The sequence below is a fragment of the Lethenteron reissneri genome, unplaced genomic scaffold (assembly GCF_015708825.2).
Source record: "Lethenteron reissneri isolate LAM-NWPU_2019-01 unplaced genomic scaffold, ASM1570882v1 scaffold_210, whole genome shotgun sequence".
Taxonomy (NCBI): domain Eukaryota; kingdom Metazoa; phylum Chordata; class Hyperoartia; order Petromyzontiformes; family Petromyzontidae; genus Lethenteron; species Lethenteron reissneri.
The window spans coordinates 338,036-357,842 of NW_026891732.1; the positions used below are offsets into that span (position 1 = coordinate 338,036).

Here is a 19,807-nt window from a genome sequence, read left to right on the forward strand (position 1 = left end):
TGGGGTTTGTGGTGTTGTATTTAGCATGCCATACATCAGCATGTGATGTTTGTGTGTGTGTGTGTACACATGTATATATGTTGGGGGAGCGGTGGCCAATTGGTTAGCACGCACTGCGCTCTGAACCTGGCGACGTGAGTTTGATTTCCACTTACAGCTCACACCCAGTGACAGTTATCTGAACTTGGTCTCAAATAAGTACCCGGGGCGATGTATAACTGTCTCCACTGGGGAGACCAAGGCGGCCGGGTGTGTTGGTAACTGCATATCACATCCCCTCGTGTGCCATGCCGGCCTTCATATTTTCTGCTGCGCGCAAACTGCACTTGCCCCAGCAGTCTGTTGAAGGCTATCCGGGGTACCTTTGCGTACGTGTATCCACGTGATGTACGAGCGTACATCATGTAACGCCGTCCCCTGCCGCCTCCCCGACCCCACCTGCGCCTTCCCCGTGTGTGCTCTCTCGCGCGTGCGCCCCCACAGATCAAGTCGAACACGCATGAAAATACTCTTAGTTCTATCGGTAAAGTCACGTAGGTAAAAAATGAAATAAAAATTAATAAAAAAAAAAACTAAAAATAATATTAACTTTTTTTCATTTATTTTTTTAAATCCTTGCAGTCACGAAAGCTTCAAATCTAGAACACATGAAAATGCGCGTTATCGCATCGCGGGGCCCGGAGCCGACCAGGACCCCATCGGGGTTTTCATCGTGGATCCTGTGACCGGGTGGCTTTCGGTCAGCAAGACCCTGGACCGCGAGCTCGTCAAAGAGTACCTGGTGAGGCACTCACACTAGTGTAATGCGAGCGTAAATGGCCTCGCGGATATGACGTAACAGGTGGGAGGAGTTGGGTCACGTGGGGAGAGGGAGTGCTTTTAAGGGCAGGAACCGGAAGGGCTGGAGGAGAGTGTGGGAAGAAAGAAAGGTAGGAGGATGGCGTTAGCGGTCGAGATGCCTGAGGCTCCAGTGTGCCCGGGACCGGCCGATGGGGTTCTGAACCTTCCACGAGCGGTGTGGATCCGTGAACAAATGCTTGATGACTCGTTGGGGACCCTGCGGAGTCGGGCTGCAAAGGGAGGGGGGGGACTGGTTTCCGGGGGGACGCCGGGGGCCGCTCTCCGCGATGGACTGCTGATGTGGAGGGAGGGGTTATATGATCGCTGGCGTCTGGTTGTACCGTCGTCGTTACGGTACGAATTGATTAGGACTCTGCATTGCGACACGCTATTACACCTGGGGGTGCAGAAAACCTTGTTGACGTTGCAGCGAGACTACTTCTGGCATGGCATGACGACGGATGTCGTCGGGCACGTTCGTGCGTGTCCCGAGTGTGCCCGGCGGAAGCCGCCTAAGCACCCATATGTGCCGCCGATACAGTCTATTCGGGTGTCTCGAGTTAACGAGTTGGTGGCGTTGGATATTTTGGGACCCTTCCCGCCATCCGCTAAGGGTAATAAATACTTGCTAGTTGGGGTGGAGTATCTCTCCCGCTGGCCGATGGCCTGGCCCTTGCCCGACCAGTCGGCGGCGTCCATTACGGACGCCTTTCTATTTGGATATGTCATGGACAAAGGGGCGCCGGAGAGGCTGCTCACTGATCAGGGCCGGAATTTTTCTTATAAATTGTTGGGGGAGGTGTGCGCTGCTCTGGGGACCAAACAGATCCGGACATCCCCCTACCACCCGCAGACGGATGGCATGGTGGAAAGACTAAATCGGACGCTGTCAGCCATGCTGTGTCACACAGTTAATGAGAAGCAAGCTGACTGGGATTTGCACATCCCTGGGGTACTCTCGGCATACCGGATGACGCCTCACACGTCCACAGGATATTCTCCGTTTTTTCTCATGTACGGTCGCGAAAACGTGCCGCCAATGGATGTGCAGTTGGGAATGGGAGTGAGAGGACCTACTAAGCCTCTCCCCGACTACATTCAGGACGCCGTTCGCCGCGTCGCTGAGGCGCGGGAGGGGGCCCGAGTGGCTACTGCCAAAACCCAGGCCCGAAACGAACGTTGCGCTCGACGCTCGAAGGGGAAGTGCCCCTGGAAGGTGGGGGAATATGGCTTTGCTGCATTGCCCGCAGGTGCGAGCAGGAACCTCCCCTAAACTGCATAAACCATGGCAGGGGCCTGTTAGGCTCATTGAGGTTCCTAACCCGCAGTCCGCGCGCGTTCGGTTCGGAGCTCGGCGCTGGTACGTCCATACGTCTCGCTTGAAACCATACGTGGCCCCTCGAACGGATGCGTCATCTCCTGATGTTGCCTTGCCGGTGTCTGTTGCTGCCGACACACCCTTGCCTGTGCCTGTTGACCCTGCAAGAGCGCCTGTCGTGCCTTCTACAGACAAACTGGACGTGACACTGCAGGAGGCAGCGGACTCTGCTCGGGGCGGGACTATTACGGCTGCGGGGACACCTGGCCCCGCCGCCCTTCCAACCCCACCACAGACACGTCGTGTGGTGGCGTGGTGCGTACGGTTATGTCCGTAAACTCGGGGGGATTATCGTTGATGTCGGCGATGGTGACGATGGCGGTGGCTGTGTTTGTGAGGCCGATGTCCGGGTCGCCCTCCATGTCTGAGGCCTGCACCACCAGCACGTACTGCGGCGTCGTCTACATCGACGGGGCACACAGACAGCACCAATCACAGACAGACAACGGGGACAAACATCGTGCAGCCTCAACAGACCTTTGGGGCAAGTGCCGTTAAGCGAGCGGCCACTGTGGAAGGCCGGCACGCCACACGAGGAGGTGGGTGGCCAGCATCACGCCCGGCCGCCTTTGTCTCCCTAGTGGGGATGTTTGCACACTGCAGCAGGTACTAATTTGAGGCTGAGTCAACTGTCACCAGTGTTGGATCGAACTCGGGTCCCCGGGTTCGTAGCGGAGCGCGCTCGCCGCGACACTGTCGCTTCCGAGACACACGAGAAGAAGAAGCCACTGGAGCTGAAAACTCGTTTCTTTAGATCCGCTTTTCATGTTAAGCCTGTCGCCCTTCCCTCGCACCTCCGGTCAGCGCGATCGTCTACGTACGGTGCGCGACAGACGCTCAACGTATGTATATACACACCGAAAACACAAATGTAACACTGTACACGCAACGCCAGACATTAGCCACCACCGCCCGGACCGACATCGGCCAATCAGCGGCGGTTGCCGCGGGACAACAACCGACCTCGCGGTCCAGCCCGGCGGCGATGGTGCTGATGACGCCCATGGTGTTGTCGATGGTAAGCACGCGGTCCAAGGACTTCGTGGGAACCTGCGACACGATCTTGTAGCGGTTCACGCCGTTGGGCGATAAGGCGTCGTCCTCGTCACTTGCCGTGACCGTCATCACTGGCGTGCCTGCCGGGGGTGGGAGGGCGAGGAGGGAGGAGGGCAGGGAGGGCAGGGGAGGGCAGAGGTGAAGGGCAGGGAGAGGGGCGTGGACATGGTGACTCTCAAGAACAAACATTATATTCGTTCGCATCGCAACCACCACCATTCTTGTTATGCTCAACATCGTCGTTGCCAGCAGCACGCGTCGCCACCGACCATCCACATGGGCGAACCGGCCGCGCGCGTCTAGTTTCCGCGCCGTATTCGTGGTCTGTCTCAGCCGAAGGGTTCAGATCGTGAGCGTCAAGGTGCCGTGTTCACGGAAGCAGAGGGCTTGGCCGTCCCCACACTTGTCCTGGAACACGCCATACTCGCCCCCCACCTAGGCGTAGTACTCATGCTCTAGTTTGAGCCTCGCCACCAGCAGACCTCTCGTCATGGCCACCGCCGAGCAGCCTTCGTCTGCGGTTGTGTCGCTTTGTAGTTTTTTCTTGTGCGTTTTGTAAATGGCCATTTTTTGCCTGGGCAAGAACAAAGTTCGCTAAGCTGTGGCGCTTGTTCGCTCTGTGTGGTGTTCCACATACGAGGCTGCTCTTGAAAAAAGGCACTTCCAACTTTCTGAAAGATTGATCCTAACATCTTGAAAAGTGGCGTCAGCCTCTGGCACCCTATATATTGGTGGGCAAGATCTTCTCTTTGGCCGCAAAAAGCGCACGAATCGGACGCTCCTGGGTTGATCTTCTTTACCCACGCCGCCGAAGGCAGTGCCCAATGGGCCAGCCTCCATTGGAGGTCTCCGCTCCGTTTCGCCACTGGGGCCTTGTATAGTTCTCCCCACTGAGGGGTGACGTCTATCAGCGGGGGAAAAACGTCCCTCCACTTTGTGCACGGCAGGTCTTTTAAGGCTTGACGGTGCAGAGTCTTTACGCAGCAGCTATATATCGCCACCTTGGAGGCGCCATTGAGAGCCACGTTCCCGCAGTCTTCAAGCTTAAGCAGCATGCCTGCGTCACTCCGCCCAGGGACCTAGAAACAGGCAGCATGTAGCTCCGGGAAGGCAGGAAGGGGAGGCTGAGCCGAGTCGGTGTCGTCTGGTGTGTGTATCTGTAGTTGCAAGTTTTTTGCTGTTTTGAGTACTCCACGCAGTATTTTCTCCCCGGCCAGCATTGTGCGGAGACCTGCGGCGTGGCTTATGTCAGCCGCGTTCTTCCACTTTCGGTGGTCGTTGTGGCTTTCCACCAAGTCGCCGACTGTTTTTATGCTGGCTTTGGTGAATCGGAAAGCCCTCGTCTTTTCTTGTTTCAGCTCCCCGATGAGGTCGTTAAAGAACAGGGGTTCTGTTAGAAAAGCGTTCACACTGCAGTATGGGCTTTCCCTGACCCACTCTAGGCTTTGCCACGCTTCTCCCAGGCTTCGGGTATATGATGGTAATCTAGATGGAAATTCCTCAGGTACAGCTATTGAAGGCTTCACGAACTACGTGGTCGAAATAGATGTTTAATAATGTGGGAGACAGAGAACATCTCTGTCGAAATCCCTAGGTGTACAGGAAATGGCACCAATTGAGAGTTGTGGAGGTGGAGTGTCTGTTGTTACAAAATACCCAGGCAGGTGCTATCACCATCACACCCCCGTCACCGCCGCGTCCGTCTGCACCTGGTAGGGAGCCCTCATCCACGGAGCCCTGGATAACGGGCATCTCGAAGTGCGGCCTGTTGTCGTTAAGGTCCTGCACGTTGATTAGGAGATGCACGTCATTATCCACCGCGTGGCCGTTCTTATCCACCGCGTGGCCGTTGACCTGCAGCAGACACGCAACACACGCGCAACACACACGCAACGCACACCCAACGCACACGCGCGTTACACGCAACGCACGAGTGGTTGTAATCGCCGACGTTGGGATGTTTAGAGTTGGCCAAACATCCCTCCTCTCGAGCGGTCGTTGGTTCTCTGAGAGTCGCACCTGGACCACCGACGGGCCGTGCCGGTACTCCTGGAGGTCCGCTGGGCTAAGAAGCTGATTGCAGGTTGATCCGCAAACGTTTACGCCTTTTGTTTCGGACGTTAAGATTTTACTCGTGATATTGAAAATTGTAAATAAAATGAGGTAAACCGCCCCGATTAAATTACCCGAACCCCGATATCTAAATTCTCCGCGTAAAAAAACAAAACCGTTCTAGCTGCGTTAATGTTCTTTTAATGTTCCGGTAATATAAATATATTTGAGTAATATTGGTACTTAGAGAATTGAATGTTTTTGTCACCAGGGGCGGGAGGTGCTTGCACCCCGGAATTGTTGACGTTGACCGAGTGGTCCGGCGGGCAGGACATTTGAGAACTCCACAATCGAGGCCTGGACCTCGCTAGGCCAACACACGCGCGGGGTGTGGTGCTAGTGTGAGTGCCTCACTAGGAACTCTTTGATGAGCTCACGGTCCAGGGTCTTCGTAACAGAGAGCCACCCGGTCACAGGATCCACGATAAACACCCCCATGGGATCCTCGTCTGCTCCGGGCCCCGCGATGCGATAACGTGCATTTTCATGTGTTCTAGATTTGAAGCTTTGTTGAATGCAAGGATAAAAAAATGAGATAAAAGTTAATATTATTTATTTTTTTAGTTTTATTTTTTGGACTTGATCTGTGGGGGCGCACGCGCGAGAGAGCACACACGGGGAAGGCGCAGGTGGGGTCGGGGAGGCGGCAGGGGACGGCGTTACATGATGTACGCTCGTACATAACGTGGATACACGTACGCAAAGGTACCCCGGATAGCCTTCAACAGACTGCTGGGGCAAGTGCAGTTTGCGCGCAGCAGAAAATATGAAGGCCGGCATGGCGCACGAGGGGGTGTGATATGCAGTTACCAACACACCCGGCCGCCTTGGTCTCCCCAGTGGAGACAATTATACATCGCACTGGGTACTTATTTGAGACCAAGTTCAGATAACCGTCACTGGGTGTGAGCTGTAAGTGGAAATCAAACTCACGTCGCCAGGTTGCGAGCGCAGCGCGTGCTAACCAATTGGCCACCGTTCCCCCATGCTGATGTATGGCATGCTAAATACAACACCACAAACCCCAAGACACATACACCACATACCACACACACACATTCACCCTTACTCACCAACGCATGACACTCACACACTGCCGAACAGGGGGTTGAACGTAGGCAGCACGGCACCCGAGTTGGGGGTCGAACCCAGGACACCTTCCTTGCCGCGAGGTGCGAGCGTCACCAACGCCGGTGGGGGAGGGTTATGGGGGTAGAGGGGGTGAAGGGGGGGGAAGAGGGGAGGGAGGGGGCCTTTACCTGCACCAGCTGCTTGGGGAAGGGCCCGGGGTCATTCTCAAGGACGCCGATTGCAATAATGAGCCATCGCTCCATCTGCAAATTGGGGGTGAGAGATGGACGATGCAAGGAGGTGTAAATGGATACAAGAGAGCGAGGTCGTAGCTAGGCCTCGGCAAGCTAAGAGTTAAAAGGTAAAAACAACGAGCCTACCTTTACCCTACCTTTTATCTTACCACAATACAATCACTCTACCCTACCTTTTACCCTTTAGAAGGTAAGGTAAAAGGTAAAAAGCAACGAGCTTACCTTTACCCTACCTTTTACCCTTACCCCATACAAATGACCCGATTACAGGGTAATTAATAGGGAACTACACATCAACAGGGTTTATAACGGTAAATGCTAGGTAGAGCGCTTCATTCATATAGAATACTCTCGATTATTCCAATTTTACACGCTTTCTTTTAACTCACTCTGTTGTTGTCGTATCCTCAAATCTAGAAACTCAATTTTTACCCACTTCCTAATGTGGTATCGACTGCAAACTTGGTATACTTGGGTCATACTGATGACTATACTATATTCTATCATTAAACATATATATATTTTTAAACATTATTTTTTCTATGTTATGTTTCGGCTTGGGTCTAATTGTCCATGCTCAACTGACGTTGGCTGTAATTGGCCACGGCCCCTTACGTTGTGCCAAGCATTGCGGCCACTTCCTGGAGTCGTGGAGTTCTGCCATTACTCGTATATTTCATAAAAGCGTGTTTTTAATAAAGTTGTTTTAAATATTACTTTTTAAATGTAGGCCACGGACTGCGCCACGGAGCTTTTAGTGGTAAGCAAGGCACCGTATTTACCGGGTAATACTTGGCGCTACCTTTACCCTACCGGGTAATTCTTCCGAACTACCTTTACCCTTTAACCCTTTACCTTAACGCTTGGCATGTCGACATCTTTACCCTTTACCCTTTTACCCGGTAAAAAGGGTAAATTACCTTCCCTTGCCGAGGCCTAGCCGTAGCCATGGCATCAACATTGGGGGGGGGAAATCTTCGAGGGGGTTCTGGAGTCCCCCCCGGATGGACTTTTTTTTTTAATCCTTTATATTAAGTTCACTTGCTTGCTTGCGCGCTTACGACCGTGCAAATATTTCGGTCGTTTTTTAACCCACTTCCCGTGATCCAATCGACCTGACATTTTGCACACAGACTCGTTGTGCGTCACAATTTATTTTCGTGAAATTTTATTCAAAAATTTTACACTTTTTATGAAAAAAAAATTTCACTAACACAATCATATATTTTTCCTAAACACAGAAAATTATTCAAGAAAACAACAAAAATGTACAATATAAACAATCATACAAAAACTGAAAATCTTATAATCCTTATATACGACTTTCCTTTAATTTAAAAAGTCACGTAGAAGGGAAATAATAAAATAATAAAAATAAAACATAATAAAATAATTCTCACGACGTTTCGGCCACAACGCAAGCAGCCGTCCTCAGGTGAAAAACAGGTCTGTCGGAAAGACAGCGTCTGAATTATAGTCTTCCCGACAGACCTGTTCTTCACCTGAGGACGGCTGCTTGCGTTGTGGCCGAAACGTCGTGAGAATTGTATTTTATTATGTTTTATTTTTATTATTTTATTACTTCCCTTCTACGTGACTTTACCGAAAGAACCAAGAAGATGAATCCCTGCAGTCACGAAAGCTTTAAATCGAAATAAAACGGTTTAAATTTTTTTTTTAAAGGAGTTTATCCCACCTGAAGAAGATCGCTTGTATTGTGATCGAAACGTCGTGGTTTATTTATTTATTTTAAAATTACCTTTGAACCTATCTATGTGACTTTACCGAAATACCCAAATAATTTGTCACGTCAGAGTTAAGTCATTGCCTTGTAATGTGAAACAGATGAACTCTCTCGGGACTTTAACGGTGTCAATCTGTGCCTCTGAATTCCTGTTCAATATTTTCACTCTGGGTTATCTGGTTAAGGCCAAGACTCAACGGTGCCACGCTGGCTAAAGGGGATGTTAACTACCTTGCCTAGTATACAGGAGGTCGTGGGTTCGATCCCGGACACAAACGCCACAGTGGCTAGGAGATGTTAACTACCTCGCCTGGTATACAGGAGGTCGTGGGTTCGATCCCAGATCCTAACGTCACGGTAGCTAGGAGATGTTAACTACCTCGCCTGGTATACAGGTAGTCGTGGGTTCCGTCCCGGACTCTAGTGCCATATGGCAGCTAGGAGATATTAACTACCTCGCCTGGTGTGCAGGAGGTCGCGGCTTCGATCCCGGATCCTAATGCCCATGGTAGCTAGGAGATGTTAACTACCTTGCCTTGTATACAGGAGGTCGTGGGTTCTATCCCAGATCATAACGCCACCGTGGCTAGGAGATGTTAACTACCTCGCCTGGTAAACACGATGTCATGGGTTCTGAAAATGAGCTACCCAGCTCGGCCGGGCCTTTAGCTGGTAGAACATTTAAATGTTAAATGTAATTTAGTGGAATCGATCGTAGCTTTGAATACGCTTAAAAAAACGAGCAAGAGCTTAACCTGAAAATGAATTTTAAAGAAAATATTCTGGTTTTGTACCCTTAATGGCCATAAAGCCGGGAGTGGTGTTAAGATGTTAGAACACCAAAGAGATACCTATCGCAAGGCGTCGTCAATTGTGCATTAACCACACACAGTACCCGTGGTGCAGTGTATAGTAGCGTAGTATATCGTGTAGTGTAAAGTAGTAGTGTGTAGTCTATAGTATAGTGTAAAGTAGTCTGTAGTGTAAAGTAGTGTAGTGTAAAGTAGTATTGTGTAGTGTATCGTGTAGTGTAAAGTATTAGTGTATAGTGTATGTGTATAGTCGTGTAGTGTAAAGTAGTAGTGTGTAGTGCATTTGTATACTTTTTTCAAGGCGTCATCAAGTAATGCATTAACCACGCACAGTGCGGGTGGTGAACATGGAAACAAACATCGCTTTGATAATTATTATAATAATCATAATTGTTGTGTTATACGCATTGTTTTGAAGCTTTTGTGACTGCAGGAATCCACACTCTTTGGTTCGTTCGGTAAAGTCACGTAGTTGGAGATAAAATAAAATGAAACAAATCAAGACGTTTCGATCGCAACACAAGTGGCCGTCATCTGGCGAAAGAACCAAAGAGTTTAAGCAATTGTCTTTCAAACGGATTGACCTACACCAGATACACCAGATACACCAGAGCCTTCTGTACGGCAAAGTCTCGCCAGCAGTGTCGTACCAGAGACCAGGACCAGGGTAATGCCACGCGTATCGAGAGCATTACTAGGCCGGGGTGATACCTTCTTTGCCAGTATCAAAGTATGAACAATAAAAATAAGTTGATGCCCTTTCTGGCGGTAATACAGGAGTGTGTGTTAGGGTGTTCGAACACCAAATCGATGCTAACTTTTGCAAGGTGCGTTGGTGAGACGAGACCCTGAAGAAGGCAGTGGTCTCTGGTGTGGGCCAATCAGTTCCAAAGACAATGGGCATGCAACAGCATCATTGTGTATCGGAGTTGATCGGGGAGACATCTTGAAAACGTCGCTTCATTGGAATCGACTCAATCAATAAAGTATTTATTTTGAGTTGATGAGGACGTCACCCTGCTGCGGCTCTATATAAAACCGGGAGCCAGAGCAGAGCCTCACCATTCTGGCGAATTGCCCGATGATGCTGGATGCAATTACCAGCGAAACGTCGTACTACTCAACAACTGTAAATGTTGTGGTTTCACGCTTCAACACACCGGTGGGCTAAAGCAGTGAACTATTTGTCTTTTGTCAACGTGACACTTTTTTGCTGATTGGCCGTGTCGGGTGGTGGAGGGTTACGACACATTTATGAATAACGCGATCTAAACCCAAAAACGTTGATTATGAATATTGGTCGCGAAAGCCTGCTATGTGTTAAACCAAGTATTTATTTATTTAGCGCTATGGGGCCGTCCATAAATGACGTCACGCGATTTTTGACGATTTTTGACCCCCCCCCTCGTCACACGGCGTCACAAAGAGTCAGACCCCCCCCCCGCAAATATGATGTCACAAAGCTCTGCCCCCCCAAAAAAAACATATTTCCATTTTAAAAATAAAACATGCTTCAAATCGCATTGTAGTGCGTATTTAATGGGGTGCTGCACTCTGATGTTGTAGGAGAAAACATTTATTAAAACGTCTATTTAATTAAGTAGAACGTGTTGTCTATATTTATTTAAAGTTGCGTATTTCTCAACCCCCCCTCGTCCCCCATCGCCATAAACGTCTGACCCCCCCCCCCCCAGGTGCGTGACGTCATTTATGGACGGCCCCTATTTCGTGCAAAGGATGACATTTAAAGTGTCGTACAGATACAACAAAAAACCATTGTTAATAGACTAAATCAACAGTAGGATAAAAGCAAATGCCATACAAAGCAACATTGAATTATAATAAATTATACACTGGTCAACAACAAAAAACATGTTTTTCTGGCCTGGACTTTTGCACAGAGGTGGGACAAAGTCATTGTTATGCAAGTCCAAGTCGAGTCTGAAGTCATCAAATTCATGACTCGAGTCTGACTCGAGTCCAAGTCACATGACTCGAGTCCACACCTCAGAGGTGGGACAAAGTCATTGTTATGCAAGTCCAAGTCGAGTCTGAAGTCATCAAATTCATGACTCGAGTCTGACTCGAGTCCAAGTCACATGACTCGAGTCCACACCTCAGAGGTGGGACAAAGTCATTGTTATGCAAGTCCAAGTCGAGTCTGAAGTCATCAAATTCATGACTCGAGTCTGACTCGAGTCCAAGTCACATGACTCGAGTCCACACCTCAGAGGTGGGACAAAGTCATTGTTATGCAAGTCCAAGTCGAGTCTGAAGTCATCAAATTCATGACTCGAGTCTGACTCGAGTCCAAGTCACATGACTCGAGTCCACACCTCTGCTTTTGCAGCTGTTCTAGACTAATTTCAGGGTGCTGATTCCAAATCTGATCTGAGATTTGCTCTATCACATCTCATTTTATGCTATCGGCATACCCCATTTTCATTGATTTCACCCGAAATTAACTCTGTCACTTATGATTGCAAGTTGTTGCGAGTCAGTGACTGCTTTATTGTTAAAATATGGTGCTGTATTTTTAGGATAGTGTGTTTATAATATCATTTTATGTAGATATCCACATTTATTTAATATTTTTCTTCTGCAGTTATTGAAATGCAATATTTGATATCTCAAAAACCTGACGTGATAGACAAAAACTGATGCCAGATTTGGAATCAGCACCCCAAAATTACCTTAAACCCGTTGCAATACCTCATGCCAGAAAAAGTGTGTTGACCAGTGATTACTATCGAAGGCATATTTAAAAAAAATAACACCGTAAAATAATCTTACGTTAAAGCTACTGTAAGAAGGTGAGCCGCGTGACACCGCCGCCCCCTTTGTTTGATGGGCTAACATAAGCAAGCGTCGGTGAAGCCGTCTTCGTCTGCGTCCATTGTTACCACAGCGCTTGCCGGTCTCCCTGTGCGCTGTTTGATATTAAAATGGCGATGGCTCAAAGCAGTTGAGTGACGTCATCTCTCCACCAAGAGTTTCTCGTGCATCCTTCTGGCTCCTCCCCTTTTGTGTCTCAATGCGGGGCTCTTCACCTGTCACTCAAGCCCCAGTCACCTCCCTCTCCCCAACCCACCAATCACAAGCAAGCTGGGGCGTGTGGCTCCTCCCCCACTGTCCATGGCTCCTCCCCCTGTCACTCAAGCTCCAGTCACCTCCCTCTCCCCAACCCACCAATCACAAGCAGGCTGGGGCGGGTGGCTCCTCCCCTTTTGTATCTCGATGCGGGGCCTCCTCCGCTGTCACTCAAGCTCCAGTCACTTCCCTCTCCCCAACCCACCAATCACAAGCAGGCTGGAGCTGGTGGCTCCTCCCCTTTTGTGTCCCAATGCGGCCCCCTCCCCTGTCACTCAAGCCCCAGTTACCTCCCTCTACCCAACCCACCAATCACAAGCAGGCTGGGGCAGGTGGCTCCTCCCCTTTTGTGGCTCCTCCCCTTTTGGGTGAGTGAGTGAGTTGGTGAGTGAGCGTGGTGGGTGAGAGGGCGGGGTGGGTGAGAGGGCGGGGTGGGTGAGAGGGCGGGGTGGGTGAGTGAGGTGGGCGGAGTCTGTGAGCGGGGTGGGTGAGAGGGCGGGGTGGGTGAGAGGGCGGGGTGGGTGAGAGGGCGGGGTGGGTGAGAGGGCGGGGTGGGTGAGAGGGCGGGGTGGGCGAGAGGGCGGGGTGGGCGAGAGGGCGGGGTGGGCGGAGATCGTGGGCGGGGCCCAGGCTCTCGGATGACGTCATCGCTCACCTTTCAGGAAGTGAAAGTCGCGCGATGTCACGTGGTGCCGTCGGCAGCGCCAGGCCGCGAGGTAATCAGCTGTTGGTGGTTTTGGTGGTGGTTGTGGTTGTGGTAGTTGTGGTTGTGGTAGTTGTGGTTGTGGTGATGGTGGTGATGATGGTGGTGATGATGATGATGGTGGTGATGATGATGGTGGTGATGGTGGTGATGATGATGGTGATGATGATGATAGTGATGATGGTGATGATGATGGTGATGATGATGGTGATGATGATGGTGATGATGACAATCTCGGGGAGGCGCAGGATCGGTTCAAACATTAGCCAGTGTTGTCCGTCGCGAGTGGCAATTCAACTCGGCGCAGCGCGCTAATCGCTGCGCCACCGATCCCCACACTGCCCCCCCCTAGGTCGACTCAGCCTCAACCGAGTACTCGGCGCGGCGTGTAAACATCGCCACGAGGGAGACACAGGTGACCTGGCGTGGTGCTGGTCACCCACTCGCTAATAGCACTTGCCCCAACAGTCCATAGTGCCAATACGGGGTATCTTTGTCTCCCTTTGATGCTGCTAATCCTGCAAAATGCAGGGGCATAAGTAGTACTAATCACATACTTGCATTTCCCATAAATATACAAAATTACTCTTGATATGCATATTCTTTTGTCCTCTCGTCCTCTGGCTTGAGATGGCTGTCACCTATGGGTCAGATGATTGCCTGCCACCATTAAGCAATTAGTAATTAAATATAATGTTTGTTTTTTCCTAAAAAGTGTAAAATTTTGGGGAAAAAATTTCACAAAAATTAATTGTCACGCACAACGAGTCTGTGTGGAAAATGTCAGTTCGATTGGATCACGGGAAGTGGGTTAAAAAACGACTGAAAGATTTGCACGTTCGTAAGCGCGCAAGCAAGCAAGTGAACTTAATATAAAGGATTTAAAAAAGAAAAACAGAGCAATGTAATACAATACATTATTAGACATTATTGTTAAAAATAAAGACAAAGTCCATCCGAGGGGGGGGGACTCCAGAACCCCCTAGATTCCCCCCCCCCCCAATGTTGACGCCATGGCTACGGCTAGGCCTCGACAAGGGAAGGTAATTTACCCTTTTTACCGGGTAAAAGGGTAAAGGGTAAAGATGTCGACATGCCAAGCGGTAAGGTAAAGGGTACAGGGTAAAGGTAGTTCGGAAGAATTACCCGGTAGGGTAAAGGTAGCGCAAAGTATTACCCGGTAAATACGGTGCCTTGTTTACCACTAAAAGTTCCGTTGCGCAGTCCGTGGCCTACATTTAACAAGTAATATTAAAAACTTTATTAAAAACACGCTTTTGTGAAATGTACGAGTAATGGCAGAACTCCACGACTCCAGGAAGTGGCCGCAATGCTTGGCACAACGTAAGGGGCCGTGGCCAATTACAAACGACCCCACCATCGTGTGCTGGTGTCATTTTGTCCCAATTCGAATACAACGTGTGACTTACGGCTTTCCACACCTTACGCCACGCTCCCACACCCCAGAAGGAGGCACTTCCTGTTGTTTGTCATTCCCCTGCCACGAGAAAAGTTTTGCAAAAACAACCCCCTTCCTTCATTGACGTTGCCGGACGGTAACGCTGCGGTGGATGTGAGCAATGTCCTGGAGGGAATCGATATAATCACTCGCCGTGTCGTTACCACCCGTCACTCCCTCCCTGCACGCGCCTCCGATTTGCACGCTTGGGGCTGTGTACGGCGCGAAAGAGGTTCAACATGACGCACGTGCACACACGTGGGTAGAGATTGCATCAGTCGTCACAATGAATAACACTGTGTAACGCACTTATAATGTTTTGTTCCTGGGTAGTAAGTGTTATTTCCTCATTGCTTATGCATCAAAAGTATAGAACATGGACATTATTCAATCTTGATTTGAAGCTTTCGTGACTTTGGTTGTTCCGGTAAAGTCAACCACAGCAAGGGGAGACAAAATACTGAAGTTGTTTCTTGCCGTGTTTGTCCCACCTGATGACGGTTGCTTGTGTTGCGATCGAAACGTCGTGATCTATTATTTTTTCTACCCACGTGACTTTACCGAAAGAACCAAAGAGTGCGGCTATTATTCCCCACACACTTTGCTTTTGTGACCTGGACAGCGACATTTTGATATGTACCTATTGTCAATGAGAACACGTGGTGCGCATTTGTGTAATTCCTTCACGTAAAGTCCTGGTCACAAAAGCAACGTTTGTGCGGAATAATAGCCATTTCTATACTTTTGAGGCGTAAGAAATTAGAAAATAACACTACCCAGGAACAAAAATCGTGTTACATAGAACAAATAAAACACCGCCCAGCAATATTCATTTTCGAACTCCTGACATTGTAGAACCGGTGGAAGTTTTTATTACGACTTTGTAATAACAACAATAACAACAAACAAAATGCCCATGGGGTGGTGGTGGTGGTGGTGTGGTGTTGGTGTGGTGGTGGGGGTGGTGGTGGGGGGGTGTGGTGGGGGGGGGCATGTGGACAGAGGGGGGGCAGGAGGGGGAGGGGAGGGTGGGGGTGGAGGGGGGGAGAAGATCGTTAGTTGCAGAGTCAAATCTTTGTTGTCCAATCAGCAGTCTCCCCTCCCCCCACTAGCCAAATAATCCCCAGACATTTAACAACTATGAGTTTACCCTCCATTAAAACTAAAATAAGACAAAAATCACACGCAAAGCAAGGTAATAACAGCGACACAGACAGCGACACAGAGACACACACACTGACAGTGACACACTGACAGTGACACACAGTAACACACAGAGACAGACACACACAGACACACACAGACACACAGGCACACAATGACACACACACACAGTGACACACACACAGTGACACACACTGACACACACTGACACACAGTGACAAAGATAAAGATCCCCCGTATAGCCTTAACAGACTGTAGGGGCAAGTGCTGTTAGCGAGCACCTACGAAGGCCAGAACGGTACACAGTGACACACACAGTGACACACACAGTGACAACAACAACCGCCATTCTTTACTAAGTGTCGGTGACTTCATCCCGACGCTTGTGCCAGGACAGGTGGATGTTGCGGCCCCGTGAGTGAGGGAACGTCCGATGGCAGGAGGCCACGGTGCAGGCCCAGCGGTTCCCGGCCCAGCGGTTCCCGGCGGCGGCCATGGGCAGGCCCTGGGAGCCAGACCACCACCACGGGAGACAAACGGTGACGTTAACGACGATGACGTCATCGACATCGACAGCCAATGACGACGACGATGACGTAATCAGCGATGACGAACGGTAGCCACGGCGTCGACAAGATCAGCAATTGCATCGCTAAAAACGACGTCCACGATTAAGACGACATCATCATCACCATCTACACGCCGTGCACTGTGCGGCGGAGCGGTGGTTCACGCGCACGGCGCCGGGTTTGGTCGTCGCACCGCGTGAACGCAGCGCCAAGACGTGCAAGTGCGGAGCGCCGTGTCGGTGAGCGTGGGGGGCCGCTCACCTGGTCCTCCTCCTCCTCGCCGCCCTCCTTGTCCTCGCCGCCTTCCTTGTCCTCCTTATCCTTGTCGCCCTCCTTGTCCTCCTTGTCGCCCTCCTTGTCCTCCTTGTCATCCTTGTCCTCCTTGTCGCCCTCCTTGTCCTCCTTGTCGCCGTGCAGCCGCTCGGCGAGACGCTCCTCGCCGCGACGTTTCTTGGCGTAGAGAAGCACCGTGACTGCGCGCCGGGACGGCCCCGTTAGAACCACGAGAGGCTCCGATCGCGCCGCACGAATCCCCGTGCCGACGTCGACGACGAACTCACCGGCAAGCAGCAGCAGGCCGAGCAGGACGGAGCCGGTGGCGGTGGCGCGGTCGCCATCGTCGTTGTCGTCGTCGTCGTCGTCGAGGTTGCCGGGCGGCAGGCAGATGTCAACGGCCTCGTCGGCGATGGCGACAGCCGCGTCGGGCCACACGGCGAGGGCGCTTTTCTTCACGTTCGGAAGAAGCAGCAGCGGCGTCCTCGTGCCGCTCGCCACAGGAACACCTGCCACACGGAGACGAAGAGTGAGATGCACACGGAGACAAAGAGCGAGATGCACACGGAGACAAAGAGTGATGATGGTGGTGATGGTGGTGGTGATGGTGGTGGTGATGGTGGTGGTGATGGTGGTGGTGATGATGATGGTGATGATGGTGATGATGGTGATGATGGTGGTGGTGATGATGGTGATGATGGTGGTGGTGATGATGGTGATGATGGTGGTGGTGATGATGGTGATGATGGTGGTGATGATGGTGATGATGATGGTGATGATGGTGGAGATGATGACAATCTAAGGGAGGCGCAGGATCGGTTCAAACATGAGCCAGTGTTGTCCGTCGTGAGTGGGAATTCAACTCGGCGCAGCGCGCTAATCGCTGCGCCACCGATCCCCACACTGCCCCCCCCCTAGGTCGACTCAGCCTCAACCGAGTACTCGGCGCGGCATGTAAACATCGCCACGAGGGAGACACAGGAGGCCGCGCGTGGTGCTGGCCACCCACCCACCCCTCGTGTGCCACAGTGCCGGCCTTCATAGGTGCTGCTACTCGCTAACAGCAGCACTTGCCCCAACAGTCTGTTAAGGCTACACGGGGAATCTTTGTATCGAGGAGTGTGTGTACCGTGGGGGAGATGCGTGTTAAGAGTGTGTGTCACTGCAGGTGTATGTGTGTGTGTGTGCTGCATGTGGTGGTGGGGGAGTGTATGGCGGGCGGTGGCGCAGTGGTTAGCGTGCTGCGCTACGAACCCGGCCACCCGAGTTTGATTCCAGCTCACAGCTAACACCAGTGAAACCGGTCCTGGGCCTCCCCTAGGTCGCCTCAGCCTCAAGTTAGTACCTGGTGGGGTGTATAAACATCGCCACTCGGGACACAAAGGTGACCTGGCGTGGTGCTGGTCACGCACTCACTAATAGCACCTGCCCCAACAGTCCGTAGTGCCTATACGAGGTATCTTTGTCTCCCTTTGATGCTGCTAATCCTGCAAAATGCACGGGCATAAGTAGTACTAATCACATACTTGCATTTCCCATAAATATACAAAATTACTCTTGATATGCATATTATTTTGTCTTCTCGTCCTCTGGCTTGAGATGGCTGCCACCTATGGGTCAGATGATTGCCTGCCACCATTAAGCAATTGGTAATTAAATATAAAAAAAAATCCTAAAAAGTGTAAAACTTTTTGAAAAATATTTTTCACGAAAATAAATTGTCACGCACAACGAGTCTGTGTGGAAAATGTCAGCTCGATTGGATCACCGGAAGTGGGTTAAAAAACGACCGAAAGATTTGCACGGTCGTAAGCGCTCAAGCAAGCAAGCAAGTGAACTTAATATAAAGGATTTAAAAAAGAAAAACAGAGCAATGTAATACAATACATTATTAGACATTATTGTTAAAAATAAAGATAAAGTTCATCCGGGGGGGGACTCCAGAACCCCCTAGAAGATTTGCCCCCCCCCCCAATGTTGACGCCATGGCTACGGCTAGGCCTCGGCAAGGGAAGTTGATTTACCCTTTTTAAATCCTTTATATTAAGTTCACTTGCTTGCTTGCGCGCTTACGACCGTGCAAATATTTCGGTCGTTTTTTAACCCACTTCCCGTGATCCAATCGAGCTGACATTTTGCACACAGACTCGTTGTGCATGACAATTTATTTTCGTGAAAAATTTTTTCAAAAATTTTCCACTTTTTAAGAAAAACAAAAATTTCATATTTAATTTAAAATACCAATGTGATAAAAATGAAATTCTTACTCAAGATGAACAGAAATGAATAATAAAATAAAACCGATGCCACGCATATGAAGGATTTATAGTGAAAAACTTTGTTTTTACGGGTTAATTTTTTACCTTACCTGCTAAAGGGTAAAAGGTATGGTAGAATGATCGTATTGTGGTAAGGTAAAAGGTAGGGTAAAGGTGGCTCGTTGTTTTTAAATCCTTTATATTAAGTTCACTTGCTTGCTTGCTTGCGCGCTTACAACCGTGCAAATCTTTCGGTCGTTTTTTGACCCACTTCCCGTGATCCAATCGAGCTGACATTTTGCACACAGACTCGTTGTGCGTGACAATTTATTTTCGTGAATTTTTTTTTCCAAAATGTTCGACTTTTTAGGAATTTTTTAAAAAATATTTTATTTAAAATACTAATGTGATAAAAATGAAACTCTTACCCAAGAAAAACAGAAATGAATAATAAAATAAAACCGATGCCACGCATATAAAGGATTTATAGTGAAAAACTTTGTTTTTACAGGTTAATTTTTTATCTTTTACGTTACCTGCTAAAGGGTTAAAGGCAGGGTAGAGTGATTGTATTGTGGTAAGGTAAAAGGTAGGGTAAAGGTAGGCTCGTTTTTACCTTTTAACTCTTACCTTGCCGAGGCCTAGCTACGGCCTCGCTCTTTTGTATCCATTTACACCTCCTTGCATCGTCCATCTCTCACCCTCAGCCCCAATTTGCAGATGGAGCGCCGGCTAATGCTTGCTCTCAACGTCCCTGAGAATGACCCCGGGCCCTTCCCCAAGCGGCTGGTTCAGGTAAAGGCCCCCTCCCCTCACCCCCTCTACCCCCATAACCCTCCCCCACCGGCGTTGAAGTTGACTAGCGCGGCGGTCGTCACGGCGGTGGCGGAAGAGCGCAGGGCGCTAGCGGCAGTCCGGCGGTGGTGACGTGGCTCGCACCTCGCGGCAAGGAAGGTGTCCTGGTTTCGACCCCCAACTCGGGTGCCGTGCTGCCTACGTTCAACCCCCTGTTCGGCAGTGTGCG

At 50.1% G+C, this 19,807-nt stretch overlaps 1 protein-coding gene and 1 long non-coding RNA gene across 2 annotated transcripts; one reads left to right on the forward strand and one right to left on the reverse strand.

The window, feature by feature from the left end:
* Positions 1 to 1,873: 1,873 nt before the first annotated feature.
* On the reverse strand, positions 1,874 to 12,179 carry LOC133339697 (cadherin-2-like). Its single transcript, XM_061547852.1, has 5 exons — positions 12,061 to 12,179; positions 6,646 to 6,720; positions 4,984 to 5,128; positions 3,182 to 3,354; positions 1,874 to 2,619 (listed from the first exon to the last, which is right to left on the reverse strand). Exons 1-5 carry the CDS (start codon positions 12,124 to 12,126, stop codon positions 2,404 to 2,406), a joined length of 675 nt encoding a protein of 224 aa, XP_061403836.1. The 5' UTR covers positions 12,127 to 12,179; the 3' UTR covers positions 1,874 to 2,403.
* Positions 12,180 to 13,037: 858 nt separating this feature from the next.
* On the forward strand, positions 13,038 to 19,554 carry LOC133339696 (uncharacterized). Its single transcript, XR_009754771.1, has 4 exons — positions 13,038 to 13,073; positions 16,670 to 17,054; positions 17,444 to 17,569; positions 19,504 to 19,554. It is a non-coding gene; the product is annotated as an uncharacterized LOC133339696 (long non-coding RNA).
* Positions 19,555 to 19,807: the final 253 nt, after the last annotated feature.

Coding starts and splice junctions, on each gene's coding strand:
- LOC133339697 (XM_061547852.1), bottom strand. CDS start 12,126: ATGTTAGCCCATCAAACAAAGGGGGCGGCGGTGTCACGCGGCTCACCT. Junction 6,721..12,060: donor CTTCTTACAGTAGCTTTAAC/GTAAGATTATTT, acceptor CCCAATTTGCAG/ATGGAGCGATGGCTCATTAT. Junction 2,620..3,181: donor CCGCCGGGCTGGACCGCGAG/GTCGGTTGTTGT, acceptor CCGTCGATGTAG/ACGACGCCGCAGTACGTGCT.